The sequence below is a fragment of the Budorcas taxicolor genome, chromosome 7 (assembly GCF_023091745.1).
Source record: "Budorcas taxicolor isolate Tak-1 chromosome 7, Takin1.1, whole genome shotgun sequence".
NCBI classification, from domain to species: Eukaryota; Metazoa; Chordata; class Mammalia; order Artiodactyla; family Bovidae; genus Budorcas; species Budorcas taxicolor.
This window is the reverse complement of record NC_068916.1, coordinates 11,777,545-11,800,905: the sequence shown is the minus strand read 5'-3', so window position 1 is coordinate 11,800,905 and position 23,361 is coordinate 11,777,545. Positions and strand designations below refer to the sequence as shown.

Here is a 23,361-nt window from a genome sequence, read left to right as displayed (position 1 = left end):
CAGCCCTCTCTGATAACCATTAACCCATTTCTGATCCCAGGGGCCCACCTGACCTCATTGCCCCATCTCTAACCATCACCCTTTACTCTGGCCCCACCCTACATGCTCACAGCCCACCTCTCCCACCATGGGCACATCGCTTCCCCCCACACTTTCCCCGGGCCATATCCCTGTCCCCTCAGCCCCCATCTTTGTCCCCATCACTCCATTTCTGTCCTCAAGGCCCCACCTCTGTGCCCACAGACCTGCCCCTTCGGCACCTCTCGCGGGTCCTCAGAGCCCCAGCCCTGCGCCCCACACTCCCATCTCCAAGCTCCCCTGCTGTCTCCCACCCAGGCCCTACCTCTGACCACTGCTGCCACCCCCTGGATGCCCAGCTTCCTCCTGCTGGCTGCCTGCTCCCTGCCCCAGAGGCCTCAAGGCTGACCCATCACCATCCATTCCTTGATACCCCCTGCTGAGGGCTGAGAGGGCAGAACTGCTAGGTCTTCTGGAGAGGCTGGACAGAGGATAAGATCAACTGGGACAGACAGACAGGCTGAGAGTCAACACAGGAAGCACAGGCTTGGGGAGCCGCATCCTTCCATGCCTGCCTCCCCCACTGACGGTCTTTGGGCCCAAGCCTTCTTACCTGGTGCTGCCTCGGATGCAGGGTCCCCATTGCCTGCCGTTTGGCCCCTGCTGCCCCGCTGCTCCGCTGCCCAGCTGCACCCCAGCCTGCTGCGCCCGAGCTCTCCGGCAGGCCGCTCCCTCCCCTCTCCCTCCCTCCCGGGGCGGCTCCTCCGCTCCCTGCCTCCTCCCGCTGCCCACTCCAGCCTCCAGGGGCCGTTCCACTCGGTGTATGCCTTCGGGGGACCTGGGTTGGCAGGGACCACCCCCCCACACACACTCCTGGCAATGGTTAGGGACCACTCCCAGACCTTAGCTCCCCTCCTGAGGAAGTGGGGGCCTCCAGGAAGTTGGCCTGTCCTCCCTGCCCCGTGACCCTCTTCCCCTGGTGGGACGGGAGCAGCCCCCTTCCCCGCCCCCCAGGCGTGGGCCTCTTGCCTGCCTCATTAATAAAGCGGATAAAATCTAAACACTGGAAAATGTGAGTGTCGCCCAGGGCAGGCGGGGGCGGCTTAGGGGGGCTGCCGCTACCCCCAGCAGGGCTGCGAGGTGGGAAAGCAAGTCCTGAGTGGGGCCAGCAGTAGCCCCTTGCCCTGCCAGAGCCTTCCTGGATGCTGGGTGGGTGGTGGTGGGCAGAGCCTTGGGTGGACCAGCTTGGATCAGGTCCAGCCAGCCTAGGAGATCCGCCCATTATTTACACAGGGGCTTAAAGCCCAGGCGTGCAGCCAGTCATCCCCCAGGAAGGGAGAGGGAGGAGGAGGCTGAAGCGGGGGCAGGGGGACCAGGAGGTGTGGTGACCGGTAGGCCGTCTCCTAGATCCTGCTTTAGGACATGGTCCCAAGTCACACACAGCCACACCTGTGGGCACACAGCTGCATCCTCACTTCCTGCCCCAAGAAGTAGAATCACATCCCTCAGGGGCGCATGTGTGCGTGCACGCGCACGCAGACGCACGCACACACACACACGGTCTCACACCCAAACATACACAATTGTATCCCTTAACATTCCAAGACCCCGCCACCATCATGGCCTGTTTCCAGCCCAGCAGCAGCCACATTCCTCAGACCCTTGGCGTCAGCCACTGTCACCTGAGACAGTGTCACCAACACCAGACACACCCATAGTTACAGACTCCAACAGCCTGAAATACAGGCCCCTGAGAAAGGGACCATCACACCCCTTGTTCCTGAGTCACTAAGTTGTGTCTGACTCTTTTGCAACCCCATGGACTGTAGCCCGCTGGGCTCCTCTGTCCATGGGATTTCCCAGGCAAGAATACTGGAGTGGGTTGCCATTTCTTTCTCCATGGCATCTTCCGGACTCAGGGATCGAACCCCCCTCTCCTATACTGGAGGTGGATTCTTTACTGAGCCACCTGGGACGTCCATCACTCTTTAGTGCCATCAAACAGTCTGACCCAGCACCTTGAGCAGTGAACACAACCGCTAACACTGACAGAGCCCCCCAGCCACACCCCAAATCACCCGGAGATGCCCCCTAACAGTCCAAGACAGGCCCCACAGGTACACACTGCATATGCCTGAGACATAAGGAGTGGTAACCCCCTAGATACTCCAAGATCTAGCCTGTCACACCCCTAGTAACAGCAACACCCAGAGAAACCTGCTTACGGCACTGGACACCCCAAGATGCAATCACACAGCCACACTCCACACAGAAGCCCCGCCAGTTACAAGCACCCTGGAATGCAGACAGCTGTCACAACCTTATTCCCTCAACACAGTCACAAACCACCACTGAGAGAGACAGTCCTACCCCTCTCAACACCCAGACTCATGGCCTCACCCCTTCACAACCTGAGCGATTAACACAGACACACGAAGTGTGCACAGGTGCCCAGGGAATCCTGGAGTAACCCGTCCCTGCGCCCCTCTCCCAGGACCCACTACCTGCATGTTGGAAATGGGGAGCAGGCAGGCTCACACCTTGCCTCTCAGCTTGCCCCCAGACATTCCTGTGGGGACCTCTGGCTGGGTTCCCCTTGCTTCAATCCTTGCTCTTCCCTCCAGGTCTGGCGAGGGTCCCACCCACTCCTGCCCTCGTTCCCCCTCAATCCTCAAGGATGAAGTGGGTTGTCAAAACAAGCACTCCAGGTTTATTACATCCAGCACAGAAGTACGGTGTGCCCTGGACGCTGGCAGACCCCACACATCCAGAGTCAGCCTGGGCGGAGCAGGGGGCATGGGTGGGTGAGGGTGCATCGTGACTGCTCCCCCAAAAACGCTGAGCCTTGGGGTGGGTTCCTCCCTATCAGCACGGACTGGGGCAGGCCGAGACCCCATCTGAAGTCCACCCCATCTTTCTTTGTCCATGCCTTCTGGCCCAGACAGCAAAGAATCTGCCTACAATGCAGAAGACTGGGGTTCGATCCCTGGGTCAACAACCCACTCCAGTATCCCTGCCTGGGGAATTCCATGGGCAGAAGAGCCTGGCAGGCTATACAGTCCACGGGGTCACAACGAGTCAGACAGGACTGAGCGAGTAACGCTTTCACTTTCTGGCCTGGGGGCTCTCCGGGCCACTGGGTCGGAACAGACAAGGGCCCACTGCCTCTTGCCCACTGTTCACATCAGGCCAGAGGGTGGCGGGAAGCTTTGTTCGAAAGGGAGCAAGATTTGCACCCTGAGTAGGCGAAGAAGCTCCGGCCTTGCCTGGAAGCCTGGTGGCTTGCAGCCAAGAGCCTCATCAGGCAGACCGGGTGGGAGGGGGCGGGTGGCTGGGGCCAGCTCTTAATTCAATTTGGAGCCCGAAGAGGATGGATTTCAGCTGCAACATTCTTTCCCAGCCCTGACCCACCCTCCTCTCCCACCCCGAAGCCAACACACAGATCCCACAGCAGATAGATTCTTTATGTTCCAGACAGCAAATTCAGGTACAAAAGCCCACCACCATCATCCCTCCCTCCTGCCCCTTTGGTCTGGGGCTGAGCTGAGGGAGACATGAGCGGGGCTGGGGAGGGAGGGAGTTTGGGGGGGTTTCACAGCAGACTAGTGTTTCAAATGCGGAGGTAACAGACTCCACAGTGAGGGGGCTCCTCTGGGGAGATGGGGGGGTGGTGGTGGAAGAGGAGGGCATTATTGCATTTGCTGAGGGGGGGGACACACCCCCCTCCTGCATTCCCTGCATCAGGAAACTAGGGAGGTCACGACCCCCAAACAGAACCCGAGGCCCCAGGGAGATAGGAGGGACCAGTTTGGCAGCTGAGGCGGAAAGTATTGGGGGCAGGGAGGTGGGGGTGGCCACCCAATCTGGCTGGTCCCTCTCCACCGCTGTGCCTGACCCTGGCTGAGGTAGGTGGGGGGGAGGGCGGGGGCGGGGGGCTGGGCGCCCCAGCCAGGCTGGGAACTGGCGAGGGGGTGGTACCGATTGGAGGAGGGGCAGAGGCCCAGCCCCACCTCCGCTCTGCATCATCTCCAGGCTACTGAGCTGGGCCAGAGCCAGACACTGGGGTCCAGGCTACGGTGTCTCCGCCCCAGAGGCTCCCACCGGGCCTGGCCCAAGTCATCTCGAGGTCCAGCGGAAGGCCTAGTAGCGGCCAACCTTGGCGTCCCCGATGGCCCCCCAGACGTCAAAGACAAACTCATCCGGGAAGGCGAAGTCACCCAGCCGTTCATCCAGGGCCTCAGCCAGCTCGTCCGGGTTCCTTTTGTCCTTTCCAAGCTCCACCATGGTGGCCGCTGGAGGGGGAAGGACAGGGGAGCAGAATGGAGGCACAGATGATAGAGGGGCTCAGGGTAGACTTGGCCCCACAGGACCTACAAGCCCCTTTCTCCCACACTCCCACTCATCCCCAGACCCTGATGACCCCCTCCTCACTTACCCAGCTCTGTGTCCCTGATGCCCATGTAACTCTCCAACAGGTCATCCACCTTCTCAATGGCCTTCTCCTCAAAGGCTGAAGGCTGGGGGCGGGAAGAGGGAAGACGACATTATAATAATGTGAATATACCTGTAATTATACTGAATGGTGGGTGCGATTTTTTTTTTTACACCACTTTTGGTATAGAAACCTACAGTTCTTCCTCATGACAACCCCAAAAGTGGCAGTATTATTAGCCCCATTTCACAGATTAGGAAACTGAGGTCCACTTGCCTAAGGAAGGTCCCAGAGCTGGGAGGTGGCAGAGGTGGATGGACATCCAGTGCCCAGAGGCCCTCAGCTAAGAGTGATGCTGCCACCTATGAATTTCACAGGAAAGTGGTGGTGGGGGGTGGAGCGGGGAGGGACTTAGGCTCAGCTGGTACACTCACCAGATCCTCTACTGTGGCTGGACCCCGGGATCGGAGCCGGAGGGTCCCTCGGCCGGTACCCAGCTGGGGACCGGAGCCAGGGCGGCCACCCCCTGAACGCACACTGATCATGTCTGTGGGAGATAGGGGGAAGGGGTGAGGACTGGAGAAGCCCAGTTCCAGCATGTTCTGGGCAGAAACCCAGACATCCCGGCCTCAGACCACCCTCCACCTTCTCCAAGCTTCTGTAGGCTTTGGGGGCACTGGGGGTGGAGGTGACCCCAGGAGGGCAGGTCTCCTGACTCTGGCTTGGCGGGGTGTAGGAGGCACAGCCAGGGGCTAGGATTGGAAAAGGGCTGGGAGGCTGGAGGGGACCACTCCTGTCCCCAGGGCAGGAGGGACAGGAAGGGGATGGGTCCTGGGTCTCTAGCTACTTTCCCCAAGGCCAAGGGGGTTTAGCTGCTGGGCAGCAGACCAACCCGATCTGCCTGGGGAAGTGTTTTAGAGTCCCCCTCCCCCACGCCAGGGACCTTGAGCCCATTCCGGGGAGTTAATGAAGCTGGACAAAAAAGTAGGGGGCCTGGCACAGGGCAGCCAAGCCTGGCTTCTTGGGGCTAGGGGGTTGGCCAGGTTGGGGGCGCTTGGCTAGGCTAATGGCTCCTGGAAGCTGAGTGTGGGGGCAACTTCCTCCTTGCCTCCATCCTCCACCTGAGCTGGGCAGAGAGCCAACACCCTCTCCCAGCAGAAGGGTGGGGCTGCCCCACCTCCTTTCCCACCCCGTTACCACCAGCTGGGCTTGGGCACCACCTGCTGGTAGCCTTTGGTACTGCAGGCGGGAGGTGGGGGCTGGGAGGGTGGTGGCTGCTGGCATGGGGCGGGGATAGGCGGCAGCCCCTCACCAAAGGCTTTTCGAGGCTCTGTGAGCTTCAGTGTGAAGGTGCGGCCTCGGGGTAGCTCCTTGAGCAGCCGGGCCACCTCGTAGTGCCGGCAGCCCAGCAGGCTCTGTCCGTTGATTGCCTCGATCATGTCACCCACACTGATGAGCTGGATGTGGTCAATCACACTGCCCTCCTTAATGCGCTGTGGGGAAAGGAGCTGTCAGCTCGTGTGGCTCCACCCTTGGGTTCTACCATCATAGGCTAGGCCTCACCCTCCAGACTCTGGGTGCCCCACCCCCAGGTACCTTGATGAAGGCATAGCCAGCCCCATTGTCTGTGATGGTAAGCCCCAACGCCTCCTCCGACTTGAACACCTCCACTTCCTTGCGCTGCCCCTTGATGTGGGCAAAGATGAAGTCCTCCAGCCCGATCTGCCCCCCCAGGAGCTTGTCCATGTCCACTTTGTGGGTGTTGAGGGTGCAGAACATCACCTGCAGGAGTGGGAGACATTCAACCCTCACCTCTCTCCCATGCCCTTTGCCAACTGCTACCTGAGGGGGAAGGAAGGAACACTGGGAAGGGCCTGGAGGTATGCCCCCAGTGCTTGACCAGCCTAGAGCTCGGTCAAGGCCCCCACTAGGATGTCAGCTCTGCTAGGGCTGGGTTTCTGTCCTAGGAAAAAACTCCCTACTGGTTCCAGGGCATAGAGCCTGGCATGCAGTGGTGATCAGAAAATGCTTTTGGAATGAATGAAGGGGCACAGATACCCATCTTGCCTACTGAGACCCCTGCATCTATTTCCTGCAAGATCCCACTGTCACCCTCCTTGCTTCCTCCATTCCTTTGGCCCCTGAAATCCTTAGGGTTGGACCTCCCAATGAATCACAGTGGGGTGAATCTTGCATCTGACCTCCAGCTCCCACAATCCCCTGGGCTACAAACCCCTCAATGTAAGATGGGAATATAGCATCCAGCCCTGGCTGTCCATTCCCACAATCCACTGGGGCTGAGGCCTCCCAGTGCTGACAGGAACTCAGCACCCAGTCCTGGTCTCCAGTTACCCACAATACACTGGGCTGCAGGTCTCCTAATACATGCCTGACTGGAACTCAGTATCCAGCTGTGGCCACCAGCCCCCATAATCCACTGGGGCACAGGCCTCCTAGTGCCTGATGAAACTCAGCATTCGGCCCTGCCTCCAGTTCCCCATAATTCACTGGGGTAAAGCCTCAGTATTTGCAGCTTCAGCACCTGAGCCATAGCTCACAAACAGGATGCACGCTCCAGCCTCTCTCTAGGTCACCATTAGGGAACCCCGGTGCCCAGCTCCCCAGTGGGTACCTCGGCAGCTGGCAGTCGGAAGGCCTCGGCAATCTTGCCATACAGCTCCTTGACGTTGGTGAATCCCTCGATGCGGCCAGTGGGACTGCCATGGGCCAGCTGGGTGTGGAACACGAGGCGGGGACGCAGGGCGGGGGGAGGGGGGGGCAAGCCCATTTGGGGGCCCCCCGCCCCACCTCCGCCCAGGGGCCCCGGCTCCCCCACGCCCAGCCCACCACGGCCTGGCTCAGCCTCCTCATTTTCCACCAGAGGTGGCGCCTTTTTCCGCCGCCCCAGTCCTAGTGGCATGAGCAGTGAGAAGAGGGGGCGCGCCCAGGAAATCTGCAGGACAGGAAAAGGTGCTCAGGGTCTGCGTTGTAGCCTCAGGCCGCCTTGCCCCTACAGGCCCAATGAAATTATTCAGAGAACAGGCCTCAGTTCAAAATCAGGTCCCAGCTCAGAGTCAGGCAATCACCCAGCCAGATGACTGGCCAAAGGGAACCTGGGAAAAATGCCTCATATAAGTGATTCAAACTACCACGAGGGCATGACACTCTCTCTAAGTCCCTCATGTGTGTCTATTCACACTCTTTTTCCTCCTAATAAACACTGATTCACTTAAAAAAAAAAAACCTGGTCCTAGCACTTACACACCTGTACGGATATAATAATATCAGTCAATATTTACCATAACTGCTAACTGCTCTGTGATCTTACTTTATCCTCACATCATATCATGGGGACCATATTATTGTCCTGATGTGATTACATGATGTACCATAATATGTGATTATGCCCGTTTAATAGATGAGAAAATGGAGGCTCATGGCCTACGTTTCTCTATTTTTCTATTGGTTGCAATCATTAGTGCTGTGCACAAAAAATTTCTGACTCTTCCCTTTCAAAGTATGTAAGCAGACGGCATTCCTGGCCTCTTTATGACTGGGTAAGCATATGACCAGTTCTGGACAATGAGTTGTGAGAGGAAGTGACACGTGACATTTCTGGGCTGAAGCATTTAATTACTGGAGCAAGAACCTCCACAGATCTAATTTTCCCGGTAGGATCACCAGCCACATTTGATGTGGTGGCAGCCCCATCAGGCCAGGCTCTGAGTGACTACAATGAATGAAACCCCCCTGCTAAGCTGCAATGGACGTGTAGCAGGAACAAAAAATAAACCACTGTGGAGTATAACTGCTAAGATTCTGGGGGATGTTTGTTACTGCAGCAAAACCTATCCTGACTGATACACTTTTTTTTCTATCCTCTCCTTCCACTCTATTTTTCTACCTCTCTTCCTCCCTCCCTCCCTCCCTTCAAACAAATATGTTTTGGGCACTAACTATATTCCATGCACCATTGTAGATATTGCCTTCAATAAGATAAGCAAGGTCCCACATTTCCTTACCCAGAGTAAATAAGGAGCATGTGATGAAGGGTTAATGGGTGAAGAAAACAATCTTATATGGATAAATTCTAAGAGTTTACAAATACACATACATATGTATGTGTGTGTGCGTGTGTGTGTATATATATACACACACACATACACCATGGGTGTATGTGTTTAAGTGGATACATGCATGTGTATGTGTATATATGTTTTTAAAAGCTTTAATTAGGGAACTCCCTGGTGGTCCAGTGGTTAAGACCCAGCATGGGTTCAATCCCTGGTTGGGTAACTAAGATCCCACAAGCATGTGGTGCAGTAAAAAAGAAAAAGCTTTATTTAATAATTCAAAGCTGTAATTAATAATTTCATAAAACTTTGCTAAACAGTGTACCTGTGAAGGTAAGAGAAAATCTCTGTGAATAACTCAAGCACATTACTGAACCACTGAGCAAAATGTATGCTGCAAATATTAAAATAACTTCAATTATTAAAAAAAAAAAAAAAGACAAGCAGTAAGGTCCCTGAGTAGGGCCATCATGAGCAGTTACACAGCTTGTTCACTGTGCAAAAGCACCAGACCCAGGGTTGCATTTTTCGAATTCACTCCTAGTTGCTGCAGAGGTTAGCTAGCTGGGGCTCTGTCCATGCTGTCCAGAAGCATACAGTTCAGAGAAGATGTACAGGGAGCAAACAAATGTGTAAATATTCAATATAATTTCTAAGACTGCTATAAAGACAATAAGACAAGTTTTACAGACAAGTTCACAGAGGACCTGCCTCTCTGAGGAGGCGAAGCTGAGGCTTGAAAGACAGGAGCAAATATCCATAGGAGGATATGAGGCAAGAACATTTAGGCAGAGAACAGCTAGTGCAAAGGCCCTGAAGTGGGGATTTACTTGACATGTCTGAGGATCAGCAAGGAGGCCTGTGTGGTTGGATCCCCAACTAAGAGGGACAGTGGGAAAAGGTGAGGGCAGAGACGGAAAAAGCAGAGACATTACTTTGCCAACAAAGGCCCGTCTCGTCAAGGCTATGGTTTTTCCAGTAGTCATGTATGGATGTGAGAGTTGGACTATAAAGAAAGCTGAGTGCCGAAGAATTGATGCTTTTGAACTGTGGTGTTGGAGAAGACTCTTGAGAGTCCGTTGGACTGCAAGGAGATCTGATCAGTCAACCCTAAAGGGAATCAGTCCTGAATATTCACTGGAAGGACTGATGCTGAAGCTGAAACTCCAATACTTTGGCCACCTGATGCAAAGAACTGACTCACTGGAAAAGACCCTGATGCTGAGAAACACTGAAGGCAGGGGGAAAAGGGACAACAGAGGATGAGATGGTTAGATGGCATCACCAACTCGATGGACATGAGTTTCAGTAAGCTCTGGGAGCTGGTGATGGACAGGGAAGCCTGGCATGCTGCAGTCCATGGGGTGGCAAAGGGTCGGACACAACTGAGCGACTGAACTGAACTGAACTGAGAGAGGTAACAGGCAGATTGTGCAGGGCCCTGTGGGCCAGAGGCCAAACTTGGGCTTTTGATCTGAGTGAAATGGCAGTCATGGGAGATTCTGAGCAGATTCACAATTAAGCTAGCGACCAGTGTGGCTAGAGCGGAGTGAGCAATGGAAGAATACAAAGAGGGAATGTAAAAGAGGTGATGAAGGGGGACTTCCCTGGTGGTCCAGTGGCTAAGACTTCATGCTCCCAATGCAGGGGGGCCAGGTTCGATCCCCAGTCTGCAACTAAGAGTTTGCATGCCAAAACTAGAGATCCTGAGTGCTGCAACTAAGACCTGGTACAGCCAAACGAATAAATATTAAAAAAGAAAAAAAAAAAAGAGAAGTGATAGAGGTCAACTGTATAGGCCTTCATAGACTAGGAAAGAGTTCATGTTTAAGTTACATGTCCAAAGTCACAGAAACTGGCCCCAACCCCCAGGTCTGACTCCCAATCCCAAGTTCATCACTGTGATTCAGTCTCCCTGGGCCTCAAATGTCTGACCTGTAAATGGGGACCTTCCATCCACCTGGCCAGGTTGTGGGAAGGATCAGATTATGAAAAATTATATTTTACTATGTAAGGGGGACTTCTTGCTCCCTCCTTTCAGATCACCTGTTCCCTAGGGCTTTTCTGGATTCAGTAGAGCCCCTGAGCTGTACCCATTTTCATTCATTCATCTGTTCTCCAACACCTCCTCTAACATCACCTGGTCCAGTCCCATCAACACTCACCTAGAGCTTCTCAGGTGGCTCAGCGGTAAAGAAGTTCCCTGCCAATGCAGGATACGTGGGTTTGATCCCTGGGCTCAGAAGATCCCACATGCCACGGAGCAACTCAGCCCATGTGTCCCAACTACTGAGCCCATATGCCACAACTGCTGCAGCCCACGTGTCCTAGAGCTCACGGTCCACAACAACAGAAAACACTGCAATGAGAAGCCTGTACACCACAACTAGAGAAGGCCCCAGTGCAGCAAGGAGACCCACAGAGACCATAAACGAATCAATCTTAAAGACAAAACAACTTACCTAGACGACTGCAGCTGCCTTCTCTGAGTCTCCCAGCTTCTGCCCTTGCCCCTAATGGTCTCTCAACACAGCAGCCAGAGTGATCCTGTAAAACATGTCAGGCCACATATGTCCTCGCTCCGACCCCTCCCAGGGCTCCTACCTCACTTGGAGTAAAAGTCAATGTCCTCCCCTTGGCCCATGGGCTCCAAATGACCAGCCCATATCACCCATATGCCCTCACCCCCTGCCTCTGTCCCCCTTGCTCATTCCCTGCAGACACAAGGGCCTCCTTCCTGTGTTCTTTCAACACACTGGATGAAGTTCAACCTCAGGGCTTTTGCACTGGCTGTGCCCTCTGGTAGCCACACAACTCAGTCTCTTAACCTCTTTCAGGTGGAAGCCATACTTCATTCATTTAGCTTGTTCATTGTCTGTTTTCCAAAAAGGGCAGGGAACTTGGCCTGTCTTACTCATTCCTCTATTAGCTCAGACAACACAAGGCCTGGCACAGGGCAGCTGCTTACTAAATACTTGTGGAATTAATGAATGGATGAATTAATGAACCTAATAGTCACCAGCCCACTGGCCTCTGTGCCCAGTTCTGGGGAGACAAAGAAGCACGGGCCATAGCATCTGCCCTCAGTAGGATCCTGTCTCCCCAGCAACAGTATAAGTCCTACCTCTGGGGTCCCTTATTCCTTGCTTCCCAGAATAATTCTGGACACAAAGTAGGTGCTTCATCTAACCACGAAGACACTAAGATTTTGTTTTTCACTCCCCTTCTAATCAGTGATACTAAACAACCTTTAAAACATTTGAAACCATTTGGATTTGCCCTTTTATAAACTGTCTACTTAAGTCTTTGCCCATTTTTAAAAACCACATTCTTTTTTTCTTGCCATGCCACGTGGCTCATGGGATCTTAGTTCCCTGACCAGAGATTGAATTCTGGCCCTTAACAGCAAATGAGCAGAGTCCTAATCACTGAACCACCAGCGAATTCTCTAAAACTGCATGGTTTGTTTTTAATTGCAATGTCTAGTCTTTTTTCTTATTGATCTGTGGGAACTCTTTACATATTCTAAATACTAGAAATAAAATACATTCTGAATGAATAAACCGGTACTGCTCTGTCAAGTTATTTCACTATACTCCCTTAATGATGCTTCCAAAAACAACAAAAAACCCCACATCACCACCTCCCCTGGCTTCCCTCCTGCCACTCCCCATACATCTTAGCAGAATGCAAAGAACATAAATATTAAACCTGGATTTGCCACTTATTAGTTGTGCAACCTTGGGCAAATGTCTTCACCTTTCTGAGTTCCAAAGAAATCATACATGTGTTTGGAACAGTTCCTGGCACCCAGTAAAGTGAAAGTGAAGTCACTCAGTCGTGTCCGACTCTTTGTGACCCCGTGGACTGTAGCCCGCCAGGCTCCTCTGTCCATGGGATTCTCCAGGCAAGAGTACTGGAGTGGGTTGCCATTTCCTTCTCCAGTAAGAGTTTCACAAATGCCGGTGACAATTACTACTATTTCTATCTGTATCATCTTTAGTCAGCTGCCAAGATTCACACTCCCTCCTTTTTCTAGGGCCCCTACATCCTGCTCACCAACTCCCAACTTCCTTAGTCTGCCTACACTTGATGCCCTGGTTCAGGCTGGCTGCATGTCTTAACCAGGACAGGGAAATAATGGTGGTAAGGAAAGTGGGTGGTTTATGAATTTGTATTCCAGGCCAGAAGAGGCAGAGTGGCCTGGGTTCAAATCCCACCGCTGTCACTTACCAGCTGAGTGGCTGTGGGCAAGTCACTTCACTTGATGGCGCTTCAGTTTCCTCATCTGAAAAATGGGCAGAATTACTGTCTCTCAGAGTGCTTATGGGAATCCAGAGTTTATGCAAGTAACTCAATTAGCACTTTGCCTGACATTTGATTTAAGAAAATTATTACTCTCACTGTTATTACTGCCTCTTCCCTTGCCCTGCCCAGGAAGTCCCCTCTGCCTGTCAAGGCCTACTCCTGGCCACCTCCTCCAAGCAGCCTCCTCAGCTTGTCCCTGCCTGTTACAACCACCCCTGTGGTCTAGACAACTCAGGCCCACGGACTTAATTACATGCTGTTCTGGCAGAACTCTTGTCTTCCAGTCTTAGGCTGTTATTTAACTTCATGTCTCTATTTTAAAACATAAACCAGATTGTGTTGCTCCCCAGCCTCAAATCTTACATCAGTTTCCCACGTGATAGAAGAAAAGCTCTAAACTCCTTAATGTGACCCACAGATCCCCACAGAATCACACTGTGGGTTCTCTCCTGCCCCAGCCATACCATGCCAAGCTTGGCCCAGCCTCAGAGCCTTTGCCTTGGCTGTGCCCCCTACCTGATCCTTACAAAGCTGGCTTCTTTTTGTCATTCAGATCTTGGCTCCAAAGTTACCTCCTCCGAGATCCCCCTTTCTTACAGATTCTACCATGCCACTCCCTCATATTTTATTCATAGCATTTATCAACCTCTTGCAAGTGTTTTCTTTATTTACTTGTTATTAACAACTTGTTTGTTGCCTGTTTCCCACCCCTCCCCCCCCCCCCATTAGAATGGTAGCTGCCCAAAAGCAGGGATTTCTGTTGTGGTCACTACTGTATCCTCTATGCCAGGAACAGTACCTGGCCTGTGATGGTGGTGGTGGTTTAGTTGCTAAGTTGTGTCCAACTCTTGCGATGGCCACCAGGCTCCTCTGTCCATGGGATTTCCAGGCAAGAATACTGGAGTGGGTTGCCGTTTCCTTCTCCAGGGGATCTTCTCGACCCAGGGATCAAACCTGTGTCTCCTGCACTAGTGGGAGGATTCTTTACCACTGAGCCACCAGGGAAGCCCACCTGGCACATAGTAGGTACTTAATAAATATGTACAGAACGAATGAATAATGTGTCTTATGCCCTCATTCTGACTACTCTCCGAGCCCCTCTAGCCTCAGAACATGCCTACTGTACCGTTTCAAACTGCCACCTCCCCACCACACTCCCAGTCTCCTCTTAAACTTGAACACAGGTATGGAGAAAATGAGCTTCAATTCAGCTAGTGGCACTGAGCAGGTTGGCTGGAATCCCGCATCCCTACCCTCTCTTCACTGGGGAGGGCCCGGAACTTAACAAGCCTACAGCCACACAGAGTTGCAATGGGAGGAGCAGGAAATGGGAAGGGGGTTCCTGAGAGCTCACACAAGCTGGGAAGGGGACACCACGCCCATGCTCCCCTCTTTGGCAGTGCATTGCTTGGAAGAGGAGGGCAGGAGGCCTCTGAATCAGTCTTGAAAAACCGGCTCATGGGTGTTTCCAGGGAGAATGCCTACTGTCCGGGGCCCAGGCCTCCCCAGGGGCCCAGCAGCCACAGGACCCCAATGGTCCCCACCACCCACCTATCTCTCCCACAGATGTCTCTCTCTTCTTAGGACCCAGTAGTCTGGCCTTGCTTTTCCAGCTTTGGGGAAAAGGGACACGGGGGCAGCTTGCTGTCTGAGCAGCTGGTGAAAACGAAGACCAGCAGGTGTGCCCCAGATGGCTGCCTGGTTGGAGGGAATGGAGTGGGAGGAGCTGGTCGGAAACACCTGAGCCCTGCAGCCACTGGATACCTAGTCTAGTGGCGGAGATTCCAGTTCTGGACTCTGAAGCATGGGTTTGAGTCCCAGATCTGCCACTTACTCGCTGTGTGACCTTAGGCAAGACACTCCACCTCTCTGGGTCTGCTGCTTCACCTCTGAAAGAAGTAACAGCAACTTCCATGAGGGGTGATTCAATGATCCGCATGGTAAATACCTGACACGGAAGTGTTCAATGAATGCTAGCCCCGGTGATTTTTTTCATTATTACAATCGGGACCTCGATCCTCCCAAGGCGCACCCCACCCCCTCGCCAGGCCCTGGACGAGTGGGACAAGGCCAGCTTCGGGGACAAGGCCAGCTTCGGGGGCTTGTCAGAAATACCGACTCTGCGCCTGTCCCCACCGGGAGGGGAACTCTCCAGAGGTGCAGGGGGCTAGGGTGCGGCTGGAGATGCCGTCCCGGCGCCGGGAGGCGTTCACCCCTGACCTTAGAGGGAAGGCAGGCGGCCCTCCGGGAAGGGGACTCGGACGTTTCCCCCCACCCCGTCCCGCCCCTCCGCCCGACTCAGCCTAGACCTCCAGCCGCGTCCACGGGGCCGGCCCCACCCCGCAGGATAGGCCGAATCTCCGCGGGTTCGTGATCTCGCGGGTCTGCTCCGGGGTCCCCTCGAGCGGCCGCGATGGACCACCCCCTCCCCCCTGCCTTGCCGGGTACACTCACCTGAGCCTCCTTAGCCGCCGCCCAGCTCGCGCAGCTCGGCCCTCCGCAAACTCTGGCCCGGGCCTCTCCCGCAGCCACCGCCAGGGGGCGGGGCTGGCGCCCGCATCTGGCCAATCAGAAACGGCCGCCCGGCGCTCGCGGCCAATCCACTCCACGCCGCCCCCCTGCGGGTGGAACCCGAAGGAAACATTCCAGAGGGATCCCTGCGCTTCACGCGATTCTTCACGACACCTCCCCCGCCGGGGAGCGTTGGACCTTCCCACCCCGCCTAAGCCGCGGCGGGCTGTACCACCGCGAGGCGGCGGAAGGGGGAGCCGAGGCCGAGCCCGAGCCAATCTCTGGGAGGAAGGAGGCCAGCGGCCAATGGGAAGCTGGGGCCCCCGGACCACGTGTTCTTGGCTAAGTGTCCGTGTGGGGTGCTGTGGGTGCTAAGAGGCGGGGGACTAGTCGTGGAAGTCAGGTGACCGATACTGAGTTTGGGGGTGGGGAGGGGGAAAGGATACAAACTTCCAAAGTCCAGAAAAGGGAACCCTTTAGGATACCCGGAGGGAGCCAAGGGCGGTCCCTAATCCAGTCCTCCACTCGGCCTGCCCGTGCCTCAGCTCGGCCACCCTCAGGGCGGATAAAAAGATGTATTCATTCTGGGCGGGAGGGCGGGGGACTGAGATGAATAGGGAGGGTCCCGCGTGTCCGGCGTCCTGGATGGACAATGGACAAGGGCATTCATTCATTCATTTACTCATCAAATATTTAAGGCGCTCCTGCTCCGTGCCAGGCTCTGTCCTATCTCAACAGATACGTCTACGAGTAAGCTGAATGAATATACTCTTGGTGAAGGGAACGGGGCATGCAAAGGCTTGGAGGGCGGACAGAGAGATACAGCACACTTTAGGAGAGTGCAATAGCGAAGGAGCTTGCAAAGCAGCTAGCAAAGCATCTTTGGGTTGCAGTGGTACGAAAGACAAGGGCAAAACGGTCTGTTCGCTTGCTGGTTGACAGGTGGATATTTATTGAGCACATATTATGTGCTAGATTACAAAGGATACCCAGCCAACCCAAGTCTCAGCCCTCAGGGAGCTGACATTCACGAGTCTGTCTCCATCTCTGTTCCCTCTCTGTCCCCCACCCTCCAGTCCTGAGAATGGCACAGAGCAGGGTTTCAGTATACATATGTGGATGAAAGAACTAGGTAATCTCACCATCTCCAGGTCTGGCTTGTAACTGGGATTTCTTAGGCAGAAGCAGGTACAAGAAACAAAGACACAAATGCACCCTTCCCAGGCCAGGACAAACCTAGACAGCATATTTAAAAAAAGCGAAGACATCACTTTGCCAACAGAAGTCTGTATAGTCAAAGCTGTGGTTTTTCCAGTTGTCATGTAGAGATGTCAAAGTTGGGCCATAAAGAAGGCTGAGCACCGAATAAGTGATGTTTTCAAACTGTGGTGCTGGAGAAGACTCTTGAGAGTCCATTGAACAGCAAGGAGATCGAACCAGTCAATTCTAAAGGAAATCAACCCTGGATACTCATTGCAAGGACTGATACTGAAGCCCCAGCTTTGGCCACCTGATGCGAACAGCCGATTCACTGGAAAAAACCCTGATGCTGGGGAAGACTGAGGGCAGGAGGAGAAGGGAGCGACAGAACGTGAGATGGTTAGATGGCATCACCAACTCAGTGGACATGATTTTGATTATCTCACTATTGGGAGAGAGTGAAGGACGGGGAAGCCTGGCATGCTGCAGTTCATGGGGTTGCAAGGAGTCAGCTACTATTTAGTGACTGAACAACAACAGGCCAGGAGAGTCAATTCTCAGGACAGATGAGAGTTCCTTGTTCTAGGAACAACCCAGCCACTCAGACAGCTGGGGCTTCAGCTGTTCAAGCCTCATGGAATGAGTCTTTGCAGTTCCCTGGTTGAGCTGCTGCATATTCCAGCTGGGCTAGGGCCTGCAGAGCAGTAAAGTGAAGGGGAGAGTGGGCCCTGGGCTGTTGCTGAGGGCTGCCTGGCCAGCCCCACCCAGCTGGCAAATATTGAAACTGCTGTGGCAGCGGGCACAGCTATTGTCCTTCTCTTCCTGTTCTGCTGACCTCTGCCACCCCCACTGAGCTATCGATTGCCTCTGGCTAAGCCAGTGCCCTCTGTGGGACTGTGTCCACTGTGCTGCTTGTGCCTGACATCTGAGCTGCTTCCTTCTACACACCTGGAGAGACGGTATGTGAGACATGGGGACAACAGTGTCCTGAACAGAATCCACCTGAAGCCACCTGTTGACTGATGAGGAAGTGCCCAGGGAGGGGTGAGCAGGTTGCCCAAGGGCACAGAGCAACACTGGGTATCTCCTTCCTTCTTGATTTTATAGCTCAAGAGGTTGGGAGGCCTAACTGACGAGGAGCTCAGATTTTTTTTTAATATTTATTTTTAATTGGAGGATAATTGCTTTACAATGTTGTGTTGGTTTCTGCTGTCCAACAATCAGCCGTAAGTATACATATATCCTCTCCCTCTGAGCCTCCCTCCCACCCTCACCCCCATCCCACCCATCGAGGTCATCACAGAGCACTGAGCTGAGTTCCCTGTGCGATACAGCTGCTTCCCACTGGCTGTCTGTTTTACACGTGATAGTGTATATGTGTCCGTGTTTCTCTCTCAATTCGTCCCCCATGCCCCTGTCAGGAGCTCAGATTTGAATGCTACCTCTACCCTTGTGTGTGGGGAGTTGGGGGTGGAGGAGTTCTGGAATGCCAACTAATAGATGCAGAAGGAAAGATCAGGTTAGAAAAGCACCATTTTTCATCCACCAGAGGAATGATTGATTCAGACAGTTCTTTGTTAAATGGGGCAGTAGATATTCACTGTCAAAGAACCAGCCCACATATCACTTGTTAATTTCAGTGGAGAAAAAGTTACCTTGGAAAAGGTGCAGTGGAGAAAGCTGGCAGTCACCACCTTAACCAAGTGATAAAGAGATATGACTACTGATGGAATAGGCTGTCCTCACTATTACTGCTGTGATGTATTGCTCAGAAAGACACATCACCTTTGAAGAACTTGATCCTGCCCAAAGTGTTTAACCTGAATCTGATTGTTGTTGTTCAGTCTCTCAGTTGTGTCCGACTCTTTGCAACTCGCTGGACTGCAGCACGCCAGGCTTCCCTGTCCTTCACCTTCTCCCGGAGTTTGCTCAGATTAATTACTAGGAAAAAAACAACAACAGACACAACCTGATAAAGGGAAGGAATGGAAGGCATGGAAGGGATAATAATAAATCAGAGAAATACCTGAATCATTTTGGTCTAGTTGTCCAAGGGGAAAAAATGAGAGAAAAGCCCAAGATTACTAAGGAAGCCTCATTCTTTAAAAAAACAAAACCAAAATGGTCTGGACTCTTCACACAGATCCATGTCATGAAAGGCAAAATCAATCCATTTAATTAAATGAATAAATGAGTGGTAAATGGCTCTAGAGTAAAGGAGACAAAAGATAGAAGACAACAAAAATCAGTCTTTGATTCTTGATTGGATCCTTGATAAAAATTTCAAAGAATAGTAAAAGTTATGATGGATATTCTTGGGATAATCTAGGATATTTGAATGTTGCCTAAATATTAGATAGTAATGCCATATCCACGTTAAATTTCCTAAGTGTGAGTGTTGTGTTGTGGTTACACAAGAGAATATTCTTATTCTTAGGACATACACACTGATTTGCTTGTGTGCTAAATTGCTTCGGTCGTGTCCAACTCTTGCAACCCCATGAACTGTGGCCCGCTAGGCTGCTCTGTCCATGGGATTCTCCAGGCAAGAATAGTGGAGTGAATTTCCATGCCCTCCTCCAGGAGATCTTCCCAACCCAGGGATTGAAACTGGGTCTCTTACATCTCCTTCATCGGCAGGCAGATTCTGTAGCTAGCACCACCTGGGAAGTCCAAACGCTGAATTACGAAGTGTTAAATTCATGAAGCCTGCAACTGTCACATGGTTCAGAAAAAATTATACAGGTATAAAACATTTTGTATACAATATTATAATATTGTATACATCCCTATGAACATATAAGGAGATAGAGAAAACAAATGTAACAAAATAGTAACAATTGCTGCTGAATCCAGGAGAGTGGAATATGGGGATCACTTTACTATTCCTGTAAGTTTTCTAAGCTTTGAAATTAAAAAAAAAAAAAATATATATATATATATATATATATTTATTTTTGGCTGCACTGGGTCTTGTTGCTATGCACGGGCTTTCTCTAGTTGTGGCAAGTGGGGGCTACTCTATTTGTGATATTCAGGCTTCAGTCCATGGGGTTGCAAAGAATCAGACACGACTGAGCGAATAAGCACGGCTCAGGCTTCTCATTGCAGTGGCCTCTCTTGTTGTGGGCTTCAGTAGTTGTGGCTCGAGGGCTCTAGAGTGCAGGCTTAGTCGCTGTGGTCCACGAACTTAGTTGCCCGTCAGCATTTGGGATCTTCCTGGATTGGGGATCAAACTGTCATCCCTTGCATTGCAAGGCAGATTCTTAACCACTAGACCACTGGGAAGCCCTAGCTTTGAAATTTTTAAAATAAATACCTGAAACGAATACTCCTACTCCCCTCCCATCCCCAAAGGCAAACTTCCAATGGGTTTATAAATAAATATTTTAGAAATAAACGACAACTCCTAAAATAGTAGGGCTACTTTCTGGAGGGACAATGGGCAGGTCTCCTTTCAAAATACATCTTCAGGCACTACCCACCACTTCCTTGGCCCCAACCTGGTCCAGCCCCAACCAAGTTCTCCCTGATTTCCCAGCTTCACCCTGGATCACGCCCGCCCCCCCAATCTATTCCCCCTATGGCAGCCAGAGGGCACCTGTGAGCACCCAAGTCTGAGCGCATTCTTTTGCTGCTGATGACCCCCCACACCAAGAGGCCATTTGCCCTTGAAACACTTCAGTGAAATATTTCATCTGGAGTCTGGCCTAGCCACACTGATGTCCAGCATTATTTTCCCAAGGAAAGTTGGCCCCTCATTGAGACAAACCACCCAGACCTCAACTCCAGTTTCTGGGTAAAAGCAGATCATGCCATGTCCCTCCTGACTTAAACTCTCTCAACTGGCTTCTCCTCTGCCTCAGGCTTGTGGGCCTGTCTCAGCAGGGCCCTGACTCTGGGCCTGTCTCATTCCTGGGCACACCCCACATTACTCTCTCCTGCTGTCTCTGCTCCGCCCACACCAGGCCTCCAGGGCCTCATGTTCTTCAGCTCAGACCTGCTTTATGCATGCCCCTGGTCTTCCTTGGAGCTTTATCCATGGGGCTGCTGCTCCAATGGCCTGTCTCTGAGCCCTGACAAGTTCCTGTACCTTGGATGGTGTGTCCAGGACCTGCCACGCATGCGTCCTCTCTCCAAGCTCTCTGGTGATGGGAAGTACAATACTTTTCCCACGACAGTTGGTTGCATAGTGGACCCTTGAAAGACATGCCCGTGTGCCTGAATCTGTGACTATAACCTTATTTGGCATCAGGGTCTTGCAGAAGTAATTTAAAAAATTGAGGATTTCAAGATGAGATCATCCTGGATTTAAATGGGCCCTGAATCCAATGTGTTCTTTCAAAGAGACAGAAAAGAAGATACAGAGGACTTTCCTGGTGGTCCAGTGGTTAGGAGTCTGCCTGCCAATGCAGGGGACACGGGTTCAATCCCTGGTTTGGGAAGATTCCACATGCCGAGGAGCAACAAAGCCTGCATGTCCCAAAGTTTGAGCTCCACAAGAGAAGTCACTGCAATGGAAAGCCCATGCTTGCTGCAACTAGAGAAAGCCCATGAGCAGCAATGAAGACTCAGAGCAGCCACAAATAAATAAAATTTAAAAAAAAGAAAACACAGATACAGGAAGGGGAGATGGCTTCTTGTGAAGATAGAGGCAGAGAATGGAGTGATGTAGCCATAAGCTACGGAAGGCCAAGGATTGTTGGCAGCCCCCGGAAACTGGGAGAGGTGCGTGGAACTCACTTTAGGCTCCTTCAGAGCCTAAAGCAGGAGCCAACCCTACTGGGACCTTAGTTTTGGCTCTGTGGTTGCCTGAACTGCAAGAGAATAAATCCTGTTGTTTTAGGCCTCCCAGTTCGTTGTACTTTGTCACAGCAGCCACAGGAAACTAAAACAGAAGTCTCTGTTTCCTGGAAGACTATGAGCTCCACGAGTTCCCCACCAACTGCTTTGTTTGCCTCTTGCTGGATCCCCCGGGGCTAGTGAGCTGGCCCTTAGGAACTGTGCCCAATGACTAATGCATGAATCGTGTTGTAGGAATAGGATCCTAGGAAAGAGGGGTTTTCCTGGAGCCAGACAGAATATCCATTTCTTCCAGGTAGGAGTTGGAGGCAGTGGGGTGTGGGGGACCCCTTTCTTGGAGGAACCACCAGCAGACCTCAGGGCTGGGTTCTTCCTTGACACACTCCCTGACATGAGCGGTGGCAGGGCAAATGTTGCAGGTCCTCTTGTCTGAATCACTTTGTCACTCAATTACTCTTTCAACAAACATTCAGAGGGGCAGCTCTGGGTCAAGTGCTACCCTGGATATCAGTGATGTGACAATTATTAGGGCATAGTAGGTGACCTTGGACTTTCCAGGTGTCTCAGTGGTAAAGAATCCACCTGTAAATGCAGGAGACATGGGTCCGATCCCTGGGTAGGGATGATGTTCTGGAGAAGGAAATGGCAACCCACTCCAGTATCCTTTCCTGGAAAACCCCCAGAGGAGCCTGGCGGTCACAAAGAGTGACTTCTTTGGGGTCACAAAGAGTCAGACACAGTGACCTCAAGGAAACTGGGGTTGCTCAGGAGGAGAATCTTCTGAAGTGTTCCTGAGGCTCTCTCCTCTCTTCATGACAAAGACAGAAATCATCTGAGTAATCAAGAGAGTTTCAGAACTCAGAAGAAATCAGACACCATCATTCTCCTCTCCGCCACCAAGCATGGAATCAGCAGACTGTGAAAGAATTCTCAGGTTTGTGTGGGGGGAACATGTACTTTAAGGAGTAGATTTTAATAGAAAATAGATGCTTATTGCTTGTGCTATGCTAGTTGGAAATAGGTTGATGCGTGGAAATTTCAAGAGACTGATCATATATATAGCTCAGGTACTTTTAGTTGTTATATAATCAGATGACTCTCTCCCCTTCCCACCCCCACCTCCGGAAGGAATATTAAGACAGAACAAAACCCCAAATCTTTGCAAGCTCCTGCCTCACTTAGGAAAGGTCAGAAGTCTCCAGTGGCCCACGGGCCCTGTACTGTCTGCCTTTGCCTCCCACTCACCCCTCATTTACTCTGGTCCAGCCTCATTGGACTTCTGACTGTTCCTTTAAAAAAAATAAAAATTATTTGGCTGTGCAGGATCTTAGTCGCAGCATGTGGGCTCTTTTGTTGTTGTTGTTGTCGTGGTATGTGGGATCTAATTCCCTCACCAGGGATGGAACCCAGACCCCCTGCATTGGGAGTCCCCTGGCTGTTCCTTAAACTCAGGCTCCTGCTTCACGCCTTTGCACAGGCTGTCTCCTCTGCCTGGAAAGTCCTTCCCTCAGTATGCACGTGGCTCTCCTCTTATTTCCTTCAACTCTTTGTTCAAATGTTGCCTTCAGGGTGAGGCATCCACTGACCGTGTCACTTAAAACTGCACCCAGCACCCATGGACAGAGGAGCCTAGTGGGCTGCAGTCCATGGGGTCACAAAGAGTCAGACACGACTGAGCAACTAAGCACAGCACAGCGCTCTCTACCTGCTTGTTCCATGTCTCCCCACCACTCCCTGCTGCTGCTGCTGCTCAGTCGTGTCCAACTCTTCGCAACCCCATGGATGGCCCAGTAGGCTCCTCCATCCATGGGATTACCCAGGCAAGAATACTGGAGTATGTTGCCATTTCCTCCTAGAGGGGATCTTCCTGACCCAGTGATCGAACTCCGGTCTCCCACACTGCAGGCAGATTCTTTACTGTCTGAGCCACCAGGGAAGCCCTCTTTACCACTAGCACCACCATTTATTTTTGGTTTTATTCTTTCTCACCGCACATGACTGTCAGCTCTGCAAAGG

At 52.3% G+C, this 23,361-nt stretch overlaps 1 protein-coding gene across 5 annotated transcripts; it reads right to left on the bottom strand.

Annotated features, from left to right (window-relative positions):
* Nucleotides 1-3,464: 3,464 nt before the first annotated feature.
* GIPC1 (GIPC PDZ domain containing family member 1) lies at nt 3,465-15,377 on the bottom strand. 5 transcript variants are annotated; one of them, XM_052642985.1, is made up of 10 exons: nt 15,286-15,377; nt 14,666-14,720; nt 12,757-12,811; nt 10,986-11,070; nt 7,083-7,403; nt 6,047-6,232; nt 5,763-5,943; nt 4,885-4,997; nt 4,454-4,535; nt 3,465-4,310 (listed from the first exon to the last, which is right to left on the bottom strand). In XM_052642985.1, the coding sequence occupies exons 5-10, from the start codon at nt 7,368-7,370 to the stop codon at nt 4,159-4,161; spliced, it is 1,002 nt and encodes a 333-aa protein (XP_052498945.1). In that variant the 5' UTR covers nt 7,371-7,403; nt 10,986-11,070; nt 12,757-12,811; nt 14,666-14,720; nt 15,286-15,377; the 3' UTR covers nt 3,465-4,158. The 5 variants fall into 5 exon arrangements, with proteins under 5 accessions (XP_052498945.1, XP_052498946.1, XP_052498949.1 ...); XM_052642986.1 differs by having other exon boundaries at nt 14,596-14,720; nt 15,286-15,366; XM_052642989.1 differs by lacking the exon at nt 14,666-14,720 and having other exon boundaries at nt 15,286-15,353.
* Nucleotides 15,378-23,361: the final 7,984 nt, after the last annotated feature.

Excerpts from the sequence above, each read along its gene's own strand:
- GIPC1 (XM_052642984.1), bottom strand. The coding sequence starts at position 14,770 with ATGCGGATCATTGAATCACCCCTCATGGAAGTTGCTGTTACTTCTTTC. Across the intron at positions 5,944-6,046 it reads CTGGCTATGCCTTCATCAAG|CGCATTAAGGAGGGCAGTGT; the intron begins GTACCTGGGGGT and ends CTTTCCCCACAG. Across the intron at positions 4,998-5,762 it reads AGAGCCTCGAAAAGCCTTTG|ACATGATCAGTGTGCGTTCA; the intron begins GTGAGGGGCTGC and ends TATCTCCCACAG.